General features: G+C 36.8%; 1 protein-coding gene across 3 annotated transcripts in view; it reads left to right on the top strand.

The window, feature by feature from the left end:
* The window catches only part of LOC115218754 (attractin-like protein 1), a 163,490-nt gene that overhangs the window by 86,633 nt on the left and 61,944 nt on the right, over nt 1-14,913 (top strand). For all 3 annotated transcript variants that reach the window (XM_029788665.2, XM_029788663.2, XM_029788666.2), the window contains 4 exons: nt 1,826-1,920; nt 3,896-3,965; nt 7,193-7,344; nt 9,099-9,157. In XM_029788665.2, coding sequence (XP_029644525.1) covers nt 1,826-1,920; nt 3,896-3,965; nt 7,193-7,344; nt 9,099-9,157 — 376 coding nt within the window. The remainder of the gene's footprint in view (nt 1-1,825; nt 1,921-3,895; nt 3,966-7,192; nt 7,345-9,098; nt 9,158-14,913) is intronic.

Raw genomic sequence — 14,913 nt, 5'->3', positions numbered from 1 at the left:
TATATATATGTATATATATATGATGTATATATATATATATATATGTATATGATATATTTATATATATATGTATATATATATGATGTATATATATATTATAATATATATATATATTATATGTATATGATATATTTATATATATATGTATTATATATGATGTATATATATATATATAATATATATATATTATATATGTATATGAATATTTATATATATATGTATAATATATATATATAATATATATAATATGTATATGATATATTTATATATATATGTATATATATATATATAATATATATATATATATATATATATATTATGTATATGATATATTTATATATATATTATATATATATATATTATATATATATATATATGTATATGATATATTTATATATATATGTATATATATATATATATATATATATATATGTATATGATATATTTATATATATATGTATATATATATATATATATATATATATATATATATCTCATCATCATCATATATATATATATAGAGAGAGAGAGAGAGTGAGAGAGGGAGGGATAGTGAAGGCACTTGGCCTAGTGGTCAGGCTGTTGCACTCACAATTACTAGATTGTGGGTTCTCTTCCCAGACTGGGTGGTGCATTGTGTTCTTCAGAAAAGCACTTCTTTACACATTACCCCAGTCCCCTTTCTGGTCTGCAGGAAATATTGGCCTGCTCACCTAGCCAGCGAGGCAGCATCATTTGAAGGCTAAAATAATGCAAAGTTCATTGCAGCCAGTAATGTGTCACAACAGTCCCTTCGGTCATGTAATTATGGGATATATATATATATATATATATCATTGACAGAGCGGCTAACCGGCTTCTGTGCCAGTGACACATAAAAGGCACCATTCAAGTGTGATTGATACCAGCTTCACCTTACTGGCACTTGTGCCCCGTGCTAGTAGGGTGCTAAGAGCAACATCCCAGCGTGATCGTTCCTAGAGTGGCTAACTGGCTTCCGTACCGGTGGCATGTAGGAGGCACCATTTGAGTGGGATCATTACCAACATCGCCTTACTGGCACCTGTGCCATTGGCATGTGTAAAAAGATTTGAGTGAGGTCGTTGCCAGTACCGCCTGACTGGCCCTCGTGCCGGTGGCACATAAAAGCACCCGCTACACTCTTGGAGTGGTTGGCGTTAGGAAGGGCATCCAGCTGTAGAAACTCTGCCAGATCAGACTGGAACCTGTTGCAGCCATCTGGCTCACCAGCCCTCAGTCAAACCGCCCAACTCATACTAGCATGGAAAGCAGACGTTAAATGACGATCATGATATCTATATATATATATATATATATATATATATATATATATTTACTGAATTGAATCATAAGTAAATTATGATGAAGGTTAGTTCTTTCACAGAGGAAGAGATTCACTTCAGAGGAAATGAAATTGAAATTGCTTGGAAAGGATGTTAGTTAAGAGTAATGGTGACACTGACTGAAAATCTTTTGTTCTGCCATAGCAAGGGATTAATGGTAGACAGTATTAAAGGGACAGTGGTATAAGAGACTGTCAAGTCGACTGTGGTAGAGTATTAGATGGACAGAGGTAGACAGGTTCTTTGGTGGATAGTGGTAAGTCTGATCTAGAAACACAATGATATTCTTGCAATTGATATGAATTCAGGGTCCAGGAGCTGCTGGTTGGTGTGTATGTGTGGGTATGGAGAGAATGCATATTGTGTGATCCTTAATATATATTATGCATTTTCACTGTATGTCGTATGGTATGTGTGTATATGTAACTCATTTATTTCTCTGTCTGATTATATTTTTTTAGATCAGTTATTAACAGATTACCAGTTTACCTTCAACCTGTCTAAACCAAATGATCACTATTACACTCAAATCAACTTCATGAATCGTCCTTCTGCCGTAAGTCGTTATTCTCCATTCCTCTCTTAATAAACATCAATCTCATCTCTGGGAGACAACTCTGAGATTGGCTCCCTTCAGTTCTTCTACTGCGGATTCTGTCATTATGTTAGTCTAGGAACATAATAATAATAATAATAATAATAATAATAATAATTCATACAAATACATAACAAAAACACCAGGACTTACAAACACATATAACATACAGAAAATTGCACTACTGGGCACTGCCCACATCCTACACAAAACACTTTCAATACAGTAACCATCAGAGCATCACAACAAAACACAGCACATACCCAAGGCACACAGAGCTGTGCTTGGTAGTGAAGTGAAAGCATGCTATAAAAATAAAACTACTGAATAATAATAACAACAACAACAATAATAATAACAATAATAATAATAACAATAATAATAATAAATAAATATATATATAAATAAGGGTATCTGAGAGACACCACCTCAGATACCTTTATTTATAGTTGTGGAAAATTATTACCTATGTATGGTATTTATTCCCATGCTGGCCACTTGGTAATATCGATATTATTTTTATTTATAAATATATATACATATATATCAAGACTTGATAGAGTTGGTCCATATCTACGCTGGTTAATATTTTGGCATTATAAAATCAAAGCTGTTGATAAGTGGTATAAGCATCACCCTGAGGTTCTGTCTGTAATGAAAAGTCTCTTTTGGAACTTTCCAGTACATAGATGGAACCAATCAAAGCTAATAAACCAGATATTGTTATAAAAGACCAAAATAATTGAGTCTTTTGATCGAGATGAGTATCCCTTGTGATCATAGTATCTTGGCAAAAGAATAGGACAAGCTCAGAAAATATAAAGATTTGCTCATTGAAATTGGGAAAATGTGGCATCTCAAAGTAGAAGCACTTGAGATGATCAAAAAGAGAACTGAAAATTTGAGAGTGATCCCTGCTTTACCATTCTTGCAAGAAGTGTGAAAGATTGTTTTAACATCTGTGTCACATGGATTGAGAAGAGCATTGTTGCTGTGAGAACGTTTACCACTCATGTAAATAATTGTTTTCTACTTAACTTTGACTTTGTAAATGAACAACTTGATGCATTTATTTTAATGTATACTGTGAGTTTCTTTGCCCTAGGTGTTGGGAAGACATTCGGCAAGAAATGGAAACAAAATTGTAAGAGGAAAAACTTGTAGTAGTAGTAGTAGTATTAATAATAATAATAATAATGATGATAATAATAATAATAATCCTTCCTCCTGTGGGAGTGGGTAAGTCAATTACATTGATCCCAGTACTTGACTGGAACTTGTTTCATCGACTCCACGAGAATGAAAGGGAAATTCGACCGTGGCAGAATTTGAACTCAAAACACAAAGACAAATGAAGTGTTGCAAAGCATTTTGTCTGGCATGTTAACGATTCTGCCAACTCACTGCCTTAATAATAATAATAATGGGGAAAAAAAGGGCATCAAAGGAGCGATGCATATCCTGCACGCACACAAGGATAAAATAAAATTTAATAATCTTAGATGAATTCATAGTTCAACAAAATGGCCTCAAGAGTTATTTCCCTTACTTATCGTTTCTGCAAAGAAAAAAAAAAGGAAAAACACTGATTCACCAAGCCCAAATTTCATGAGTTCCAGCCACTTACCCAATGATGATGATCTGCCAAATTTGGTGGGAATCCATTCAGCCGTTTTCCAGTAATTTTGCAAACACACAGATAAATGCAAACGACTACAATACCCGTTAAAAACCCTGTCAGAACAGACACAGTAGCCTGGGGGTAATCTTCTGCATGGAATGCAGACATTAAATGATGATGTATATTGAAATTTTTTGAATAAAGATTTAGGTCTTGTGTTGTTGTTGTTGTCGGGTTAGTACAAAAAAGTGAAAATCTGTTGTAATGACCATCATTAACGGTTTTAACTATTTCCTTTTCTTTCTGATTTCTTAGGGTGACCGTGATGTTGACTTCTCAGTAAATTGTTCTCGATTTGCAAATCTCAATATATCGTATAACTCAAGTAAGTCCTTCTCATTAAACTCTCTTACACACATCGCCTGGTTTATATGGTGGAGGAGGAGGTGGTGGTGATGACAGTAGCAACAGCGGTGGTAGCAAGGGTGATGGCAAAGATGGAGAGGGCGACAATCATAATGATAATGTTGGTTTCAAACTTTGGCACAAGGCCAGCAATTTTGCGGGAGAGAGTGAGAGAATTAAGTTGGCTGATTCTTATTCTATCGACTTCAAAAGGATAAGAGGCTAAGTCAACCTCGGCGGAATTTGAACTCATAATGTGAAGACAGATGAAATGCTGCTATGCATTTTGTCCAGCATGATAACAACTCTGCCAGCTCACAGCCTTGAATAATAATAATAATAATAATAATAATAATAATAATAATAATAACTACAATAATTCTTTCTACTAAAGGCACAAGGCCTGATATTTTGTGGGAGGGAATGAGTCATTTACATCAACCCCAGTTTTTCACTGGTACTCATTCTGTTGACCCTGAAAGGATGAAAAGCAAAGTTGACCTTGATGGAATTTGAACTCAGAATGTAGCGATGGGCAAAATATCGCTAAGCATTTTGTCCAGTGTGCTAACGATTCTGCCAGCTCACTGCCTTAAATGATGATGATAATAATGATAATGATAATGATGTAAAATTTTGGCACAAGGCCAGCAAAGTGAGTTGATTACTTTGAGTCCAGTGCGAAAACTGGTCTTTATTTTATAAAGAATGAAAGGCAACATAAACCTCGGTGGAATTTGAACACAGTGTGTGAAGACAAACAAAATGTCACTCAGCATTTCGCCTGGCATGCTAATGATTCTGTCAGCCTGCTGCCTTCAGTTATAACGATAATATTGGTGGGGATAATAATGGACAATGACGGCAGCAGTAAGAAGTAGTAGTAGTAGTCGTACTAGTAGTAGTAGAATTTCCCACTTCTGCTAAAGTAGATGTTTCCTGTGGAGTTAGCTAATTGATTGTTAAGATACAATATCAAGGATACAACATGGTTCTGACTTTTATAGAAGGTGTAATGTAGTGATGGTAAAGGCTGGCTCACTGGTTAGAGCATCAAGCTTATAACTGTGAGGTAGTGAGCTTGATTCCTGGACTAGGTTGTGTGTTGTGTTCTTGAGCAAGACACTTTATTTCATGGTGCTCCAGTTCACTCAGCTGTAGAAATGAGTTGTGATGTCACTGGTGCCAAGCTGTATCAGCCTTTGCCTTTCCCTTGGATATCATTGGTGGCTTGAAGAGAGGAGGCTGATATGCATGGGTGACTGCTGGCCTCCCATGAACAGCCTTGTCTGGCCTTGTGCCTTGGAGGGGAACTTTCTAGGTGCCATCCCATGGTCATTTATGACTGGAAGTGGGTCTTTAATGTAGTGATGGGAAAAACATGTAACGACTGTAGTGTAGCAGTGAAGACATGTTGTTTAGTATGACAGTGATGGTATGTTGTGGTTTAGTATAGTAATAAGGGCGTGTTGTGTTTGTGGTGGGTGGGAGTGATGACATGTGGGAGTAGTGTGAAATGAAATAATTATTGTATTTCGGTTTTGTTGAGCATTCTGTTAAGATATGAGCCAATTATGAGGTGGTCGTTAAGGCAGAACTTGATTAAGTGGATTTATAGCATGACCACGAAGCAGTTGAGAAAGCTCTTTTATTGCCACTTGATGTGCTCAGAATTCTTCGAATCACAAAAGGGACAGCACATTGGCTAATGCAGTTCTGGCTTCTTGATGCACTAGCTGAATAAAACTAGGATTGTCACATCTAGAATGTCTTTGATTGTTGGTGTAGCCATAACCGAGACATCATAAAGGACAATGGAGAATTGCACATCTTCCAAAATTTGTTTACTGCAGAATAATTCTCATTAATAATACAAGACTAATTCTGTAATAAATAACCTTCATGTATAATTCTCTATATTCTTCTTGATGTTGTCTTGATTCTCTACTCTGAATGCTGTTTAAAATTCATTGAAGTGAACTCAGGGTTTGCCTTGTGAATGAAGTACCAGTTAAATTCTGTATGTTCCCTATCATTTGATGTGGTTAGCCAGATCTGGATTATATCAGAGTGCTAAGGTATCTGCCCAGATTCCAAATCCCTATTCCTTTACATTATATATATAATAATAACAATTGACCCTTAATTGAACATATCCGGGGCTCCCTTTCTTGCAACTTCTTTCATGGCTGATTCTTCCTATGATTGAAGCGCAGCTTCTGTCACAGTACTTGCATACCAGGAGGGTGGCTTGGCGCTCTGCATTTCTGTTGTTTTCCTTTCGCCGCTGACGCTTCTCAACTTGTTTGTTTCTGTAGCTGCTCTCTAGCGAAGCAGTTCCTTCCTTCACCACAGTTCTCCATGTTGTTCTGTCCTCAGCCCTTTCTTCCCAGTTGCTGACATCCACCTCACACTTGGACAAACTAGTTTTGCAAGTGTCCTTATACCTCAGTTTTGGTCTTGCTCTTGGTTTCTTATCCTGGGCCAGTTCTCTATAGAGCAGTTTATACGGGATTCGATGGTCATCCATTCTCCTGACATGTCCCAGCCACCTCACCCTTCTCATATGCAAGATAGCTGTCATGCTTTGAGAATTCGCCTGCGCTTCAACATTGGTGACCTTGTTGCACCATTATATATATATATATATATATATATATATATATATATATTCTTTTATTCGTTTGCTTGTTTCAGTCATTTGATTGTGGCCATGCTGGGGCACCACCTTCAGTCAAACAAATCAACCCCAGGACTTATTCTTTGTAAGCCAAGTACTTATTCCATCGGTCTCTTTTGTCGAATCTCTGAGTTACGGGGACGTAAACACACCAGCATTGCTTGTCAAGCGATGGTGGAAGGACAAACACAGACACACAAATACATGCATACATACATAAATATATATATACATATGTATCTCTCTCTCTCTCTCTCTATATATATAATATATATATATATATATATATATATACACATACACGACAGGCTTCTTTCAGTTTCTGTCTACCAAATCCACTCACAAAGCTTTGGTTGGCCCAAGGTGCCACGTAGTGGGACTGAACCCAGAACCATGTGGTTGAGAAGCAAGTTTCTTACCACACAGCCACACTCAATCCTTTTTTTTTTTTCTGTCCTCTTTTATCTATAAACTTTTTTCCATCATTTGTATATAATCGTCATCCTTTGTGTGTTTCTTTCTTCCAGCTTCCGAACCAGCTGGTAAAATATTGGACTCCGGTGCTCGGTGCTATAATTACAAAATGAAATTTTCCCACAAACAATACACATTCGGAGAAACTGATAACACCACCTTTTATGTATATGTATATGGCTTCAAAACACCATTTTCTTTGCAGGTTAGTTTATTTTTTTACTTTTTTCCTCTGTTGTTTTTTTTTTCTATGTGTGTGTGTGTGTGTTATGCTTAGTGAGAGATGGATTTATAGTAGTGAAACATTGGTTCTCAGACCTACCATCATGAATGCTCTCATTGTAGCCAATCAGAGAAAGGAACGAATCATGCTCAACATTACATTACAGAGCATGAAAACCAATGCCTGGATTCAACAGCATTACAAGAGTCGGCATCATCATAAGAACCATCAAAGAATACAATTATAGATGGGTTGGCCACATTGTGCAACTGAAATATAACAGATGGACAAGAAGGAAGCAAAGAGTGATATTGCATATGTTTGCTTTGTGTCACAGTGGACCACGCAATTGTTTCCTCTTGAAACTCCAATTTAAGCCTGTTTTTCCATGCTTCAGTAGACAATCCCTTACTCACCATGTCAATAAGGGCCATCAGTACCTCTTGTTTCTTATTTGGTTTAACTTGTCTGTTGAACCAGGAAACTTAGCTCGAGCCAATTCTAGCCACAAATGGAGCAAAGAGAAATGAGCCATGAATAACATGACAGGCTCAAACTTGCTATTCATGTGGAAGTGTACCAGTTATGAACTAGGGAAAAGAGGATGATGAGGTAATATATCAGTGTGTGGACATATTACCTTGATCTTTGGTCACCTCTCTGATGACTTGTCTGTGTCCAGAGATCCTTCATTCGGTCTGGCAATTAATGTGACTTCTGAATAGAAGTTAGCATTACGGATGGGGATCTCTGACTTCCCACCCCTCGGTCATCCCCAAACTTCAGTTTTACTTGAGTGTTTGCAATAGAAGTCAACACCATTTCGTAGTTGTCTTACCTCTCACAGAAGTGTCTTAACCTAACATGGCGTAACTGTGAAACCGTGTGGCCTCTTATCTGCATATTTCTGAGGTGATTCATGGTTTCCTGTGTCTTAGATGCTCTGTCATCTCCATGTTTTATAAAGGACTTCCTGTTTGGTCTGAAGTTTCTGTAGAATCAGCCTACAATCAATAGGTGGACACAGTAGCCTCAGGACCTCATGTCTAAACATTCAATACAAGTCATCCTAATGAGTTAGAGTTGGTGGCAACAGGAATATAGTTTGTGGTTTCCTCCATGTCTTGCTTTGTTGTTGTGAGACTTGGACAGTGTCCAGGGCCCTTAGGAGCAGCCTTAGTACCAGGATGCTTTGCAGGATTATGGGTTACCATTGGTTGCGTTTCGTATCCAACCAATGACTCTACTCAGAAAGGAGGACTTGTCATGTTCATTGTATGATTCAGGAGCATCAGCTGAGTTTGTTGGTTGGTTTTCCAAGTTCGACCTTGCTTACAATGTTCTCTCCATGGAGGAATCTCACTGGGTTGACCTCATGCTGCATGGACTAAGAATAAATGCAGCAACACACTGCAGCGGTGCATGCCACCTCCACTGACCTGACCTGTTGCCCCACCTCAGGCTAACATCTTAGATGACTGAGCAAATATGTTGTTTGTGACGATGACAATGATTTTGTTTTGATTTTAGTGAAGATGGTTGGTTGTGATGATGATGTTTGAATGGAGATGGTTAGTGAAGATGAGATGGTTGTTGTTGATGATGATGATATGTTGAAGATGTAACAATGTTGATGACATTGATGATGATAGTGATGATGACAGTGATGATGGACCCCCCCCCTCCTGGTGTTACCAACTAATCTGTTGCTTATTATCTCTTCTTGTTCCTCTCAGATAACGTTCACACAACAGAGAAATATCGACCTGGTGAATTTTTTTGTCACCTTCTTTAGGTAAGTCATATCCCATTGTTTATAGAATTTCTGTGACATTTTTCTATCATTCTTTCTTCCAACTCGAACCACACATCAGCTCACTGCACCTCACAGAAAGACTTTGGTCATTCACAGCCTTTAAACTGTCTCTTACAACATTGGTTCCAAATTCCCAGCCATAGCCTCATTTCTTGAAGAAACCTGAAAGACATCAGTGTCCGTTAATTAAATAAACCCCAGTATATGACTGGTATTTATGCAGACAAAAGACAGAGGTGACCTTTGTGGGATTTAAATGTGAACAAACTCAACAAAAAATGCAGTTCGCTGTTCTACCTATACCGTTCCCAATCCCCTGCTGACATAATTGGAGATAAAATTCATTAAAGTCTGAGGTTAAATTATACTTTCATTCTTCCAGACAAGTCAATAAAATAAAGTACCACTCATGTGCTGGGGTTAGTTTAACTAACTATAGTCATTTGTCCAAGTTTTGTGGGATTGTCAGAAATGCTAAAACGGTGGTCTTTAGTCATTCTTTCATATTCTGAGCTTAAAGACCTGCTGAATCAGTTTTTCGTTTTATCTTCTGGGTGTCATCAAAATGAATCCAAGTCCCTGGGTTTCATATAATTCACTAAAGCTGTCCCCTCAAATCAATATCCTGTGTCAGCATCAGAAATTATTATTATTATTATTATCATCCCTCTATTACTCTCTCAGTGTCACCCTTGTAGGAAATAAAATATTATATATGTTAACTTTGTTTTTATCCCTTCAGGGTTGATAAAATTAAAGTACCAGTCCAATACTCCCCCCACCACTCCCAGGGTCAGTTGGTGGGGGGCATGTAATTTCATGCCTTGTGTCCAGAGTAGAATGAATTATTGTTATCAATAAATTTCATGCCTTGTGTCCAGAGTAGAATGAATTATTGTTATCAATGGATTTACAGACATAATAGAGCACCAGGCTAGATAGCTTATGGTAGTTAGTGACTTTCCTTCTACATCTTGCCAGCTAAGTACCTGTCATACGCTAAGGTTGATGCTGTAAATTGTGCAACCTTGAACCAATGAAAAAGAAAGAAAATTAAGTAATTGTTTTTATAAGTGTGTGGTATAGAACAGCCATATATAATGTGTAGAATATATATATATATATATATACATATATATATATATATATGTGTGTGTGTGTGTGTGTATATGTATGTATGTATAGGTATGTAGAGTTAGACGTTGGAATAACTGTCTAAGGGATAAAAGTATCCATTATAATTACTGGTATAATTACCTATGTTAACCCTGGACATACACATGCAAGCATATTAAGTTCATAGGTTACAGATGATGACAAAGATAAAGATGAGTTTATCAGGAATCAAATTTAAAGTAAACAGAAAATGGAGAAATATTGATCAACAACAATTGACTTACATCAATTATTATTTTTTAATTCAATACAAATAGACTGCATCCCAGTCTTCAGTCAAACCATCCAACTCATGCCAGCATGGAAAGCGGATGTTAAATGATGATGATGATGATGATGATATATATATATATATATTTGGGATGTAGAATATATATGTGCAGGGTGTAGAATATATATATATATGGAATATTGTGTTATTGTACACCCTATAGAACACACACACATATATATGCAGGGTGTAGAATAACAATATATGTAGTGTAGACAATAACTCAATACCACACAGTACGTTATGCCATAGCTCACCAGTTCTTTGTTTATATATCCCTCTGTGATTGACTTGTCTTGTCGTCTCTCCAAGTTAGTTAAAACATGTACCAGTCATATACTGGGATTGTGGTGATGGGCTGTTTTACTTGTTTGCCCACAACCTTTCCGTCACAAACAATTTCTCTTGCACGTTGTTGTTGTTAAATATAATATGAGTAATGCAATGGTGTCACTTTAATCTCTTGATCCCTCTTAATATGTGATGCTGTGTGTCTCTATTGTTATCATTTTAAATCAAAAAGTAAAGTGCAATGAAACGTGGCCCAGACAGTGGTGTTGCATCAAAGGGCTTGGCATTATTTACTTTAAAAAACAATTGTGAGAGAAGCAATATTAAAATCAAAAGGTAATATCTGTCTCCCGCTTAACCTGGGTATTGTGTTAGGACACGGAATTCTTTGTTATTTACCATGAGAGGACCTCATGTGGTGCATTTGTGGGGTGCAAAAATGCTTGTGTTTATATGGCTCTGTGGTAAGACTAAAATAGTTCAAATACTAAGAAATAAGCATACTGAAAATGAATGGGTATTTCCCTTGGTGGTTATTTCCAGGAGGGAATGGGTTACTTCCCTTGGAAGCTTAAAAATCATTACTCCCACCATTCACTCACGCCCAAATGTTCTTCCCGCTGTTTACACGAACATTTTTCTAAAACAATTTATGCTTAAAACCTCCCCAGACACATAAGCAATGTGCGTGTGAAGTTTGAGAAATCGGTCAAGCCATTTTGGCGCAAAATGAGGACATACCGATACACACGCACACACACAGACATTTTCAGTTATAATATGTAATAATATGTAAGATATGTATGTATGCATGTGTATATATATATATATATATATATATATATATATATATATATATATATATATAGGGTTGGCAACTAAGTTCCCGCCGTATTTTTTGAAAGGTTTAATAAAAAATAACAACTAATCAATCAATAATGTATTTTCCTTTGTTTACAAATTCTTCCCAACATTCAACAAAATTTTCAATACCTCATTGGTAAAAATCACCTGATTTCGACTCACAAAATTGATCCAACCAAGCTCTCAATTCTGCATCAGTATTGAACAAAATTCGATGCATAGCATTTGAAAGAGATCGAAAGAGGTGGAAATCCATTGGTGCCAAATCAGGAGAGCACGGCGAGTGTGGCAGCAGTCAAGTGGCCATGTATCTGGATTTCGACAATTGCAGTTTGGAGTGAGCTTATTGGTTGGCCTACCATATTTTCTGGCACACAAGTCAATGTAGCATTCAGTTTAAATATGTAGTGTAAACATTCAAATGTTGTTGCTATCTTTTCAAATCCCACCACATTTCACATGGAATTTTTGGTTCTCCAAGGTCGTTTTGGTGTATAAGCCAACCTACCATTTTGGGCTGTAAATTTTGATTTGAAAATTTTGCCCAGTATACCAGAAAATACAGTATGTGAAATAATGTTTTTCATATTAGGACCACATAGTGTATATATTTATCACTATATATTATAGCAAACAAGAGGGAACTGAGAAGTGAGCCTTAATGAATCCATGCTTGCTTGCTAAATTTCTTGAGGTTGAGAGAGGGGAGTTGCAGAGGTATTTTGGAAAGGAGAAAATGAAACTCTCCATGGTGCTATGTGACTAGTTTGAAATTAAGTCTTGAGTTTGGATGCAACGGTAAAGTATCCCTAAGGCAGTTGGACTGGTTTTGAGACTGAGTCACTGTTACTGACAGCTTGGTTTGACTGTAGTCTCAGACAGAACCACATTCATCTGGAACCTATTCTCAAGAGCTAAGTAAACTGATGCAACGAAAAATATAGTTTTTTTGGCCAAGAACAAAGCAAAGCACTAGTAATGTATTTGAACTCCTTATCCATTGATAGCTGGTTCAATACCTTGTTGCCGCTAGCTTCTTATTTGTATGGATGTAGCAGATATATACTTTATTATCCATGTGTGTTTGTGTTAATGCCATGCCAGCCCTCATGTGCACCTGTAATAAAAAATTCCACCTGGAGCTGTCCAATTTTTTAAATTCAGGCATAGTTTGTCCAGAACTCTACTGTATAGTGTCTTCCATTTTTAAAAACTCAGTTTTGTGTGATTTGAGGGAAATATATATACAGTTCAGGTACCATGTAGAGGCCGATGTATATGTAGGCAAGTAGTATCATTATTACACCGATATCAGCATTGTTACTAATTAAATCACTGAGACAGTATTGGCACCATTATCACATGTGGCACATGTGAAACATATCAATACCATGGTGATCTTTACTCGTTTTCTCACATCTGTCATCCAACATCTATATTGACATTACTCACATCTCTCTCTTTCTGTGTTTATGTATATATATATATATATATATATATATATATATATACACATCCATCTGAATGTAGAATAATAAATGTTATCGTATCTGTATGTATGGTGTGTATATGTGATATTCATTTAGAAATATCTTAAGTCTGAAGCAAGATATTGGCTACAATGAAGCAATTCAATAAGTGTGTGTGTACGTGGATAACAAGTAGGTTGGATAACAAGTTCATTTTACAATCACATGATTTTGGGTTTAATCCAAAGCTTTCTGAGTAAAATTTGGTAATTGAAAATTGCAAAAACCCTGTCAGATGTGTGTGTGTATGTGTGTGGTATGTTATATTGGCAGGGATGCCAGAATCATTAAGGTCTTGAAACAGATATATGTGGGTGTGCACGTTTGTGTGCATGCATCCGTGTGTATGTGTACTATACACACATGCACATACATACACGTTATATATCTGGGGGTGGCTTTGATTGGTAACAATCTCAGTTGGTTACCATGGTATTGGGTGGGGATGTCCGAGTGGACTTATTGATATGATGATTGGAGAGAATTGTGATTGTTAATAGGTTAATGGTGTCTGCACCTTTGTTGTGAGGTTAGGGGAAGGGTCAGCTGAAGCAACCAAAGACTTGTGTGGACATTGGGAAAGAGAGAGAGAGTTCAAAATAGAAATATTGAACTAAATTAAAATTTCTTTGGTCGTTTCCTCATTCCGTAAAAATATTCATTGGTCAAATATATTTGCAGTTATGTCCTTTCCTTGTCATACTTTAATCTCTCTCTCCTGGCACACAGCCATTTCCCTTGGTCCCACTCCCTCTTCGTCTTGCAAGTTACTTGGTGACCCTGCTGGTGCCGCATGCAAAGGCACCTGTGCCAGTGGCGCATAAAAAGCAACAGTGCTGCTGCCATGTAAAAAGCACTCAGTCCACTCTGTGAAGTGGCTGATGTTAGGAAGGGCATCCAGCCATAGAAACCATGCCAGAATAGAAAACTGCAGCTCTCCAGACCATCCAACCCATGCCAGCATAGGAACCAGGCGTTAAATGATGATGGTGTATCACTTGGTCAAATTGACATGGGTTTATGAACATATACCATTAGAGAAAGAGCAGGGGGTGTGGATTGGAGATAATAATTCATTATGTTTAAATGCCACCCCCAACATCATATGTAGAATAAGTATTTGTTCCCATTTTTCATTCACTTTTTGGCTAACATTGAGTTGCAGTTGTGTAAAAGAACAGTTGATGTGTGAAATGGTTGGGTATGTATCCAATGTAGCTCTATGTATGCACACGTGTGTTTGCATACACACACATTTGTGTATGTGTGTATTATGGATATATATCAGGGACATGCTGCCTAGGTAGGCAAGGTAGGCAGTGCCTGCCTTGAATAAAATTTATCGATAACAACATTTTCTTTTCATGGCAAAATATGCACCTAATTCAATAAAATCATGAAGGTTACTCTGATTGCTATGCATAAAATGCAAAATATTAAAATTTTTTGTAGATTAGGTAGGCATAATTCATCCCTGCCTTTCAATCTCCGTATTTAAGCTACACATAATACTGCTGTAGTACACATGCTGCGTACACTCCTACAACACCGTTTTCTTTACATGCTATTAAGGCAGATGTAAATCTGCCTTCAACTCAGTTGTG

The sequence above is a fragment of the Octopus sinensis genome, linkage group LG14, assembly GCF_006345805.1.
Source record: "Octopus sinensis linkage group LG14, ASM634580v1, whole genome shotgun sequence".
Lineage (NCBI taxonomy): Eukaryota > Metazoa > Mollusca > Cephalopoda > Octopoda > Octopodidae > Octopus > Octopus sinensis.
The sequence above is the reverse complement of the archived record's forward strand: the minus strand, read 5'-3'. Positions and strand labels throughout refer to the sequence as shown.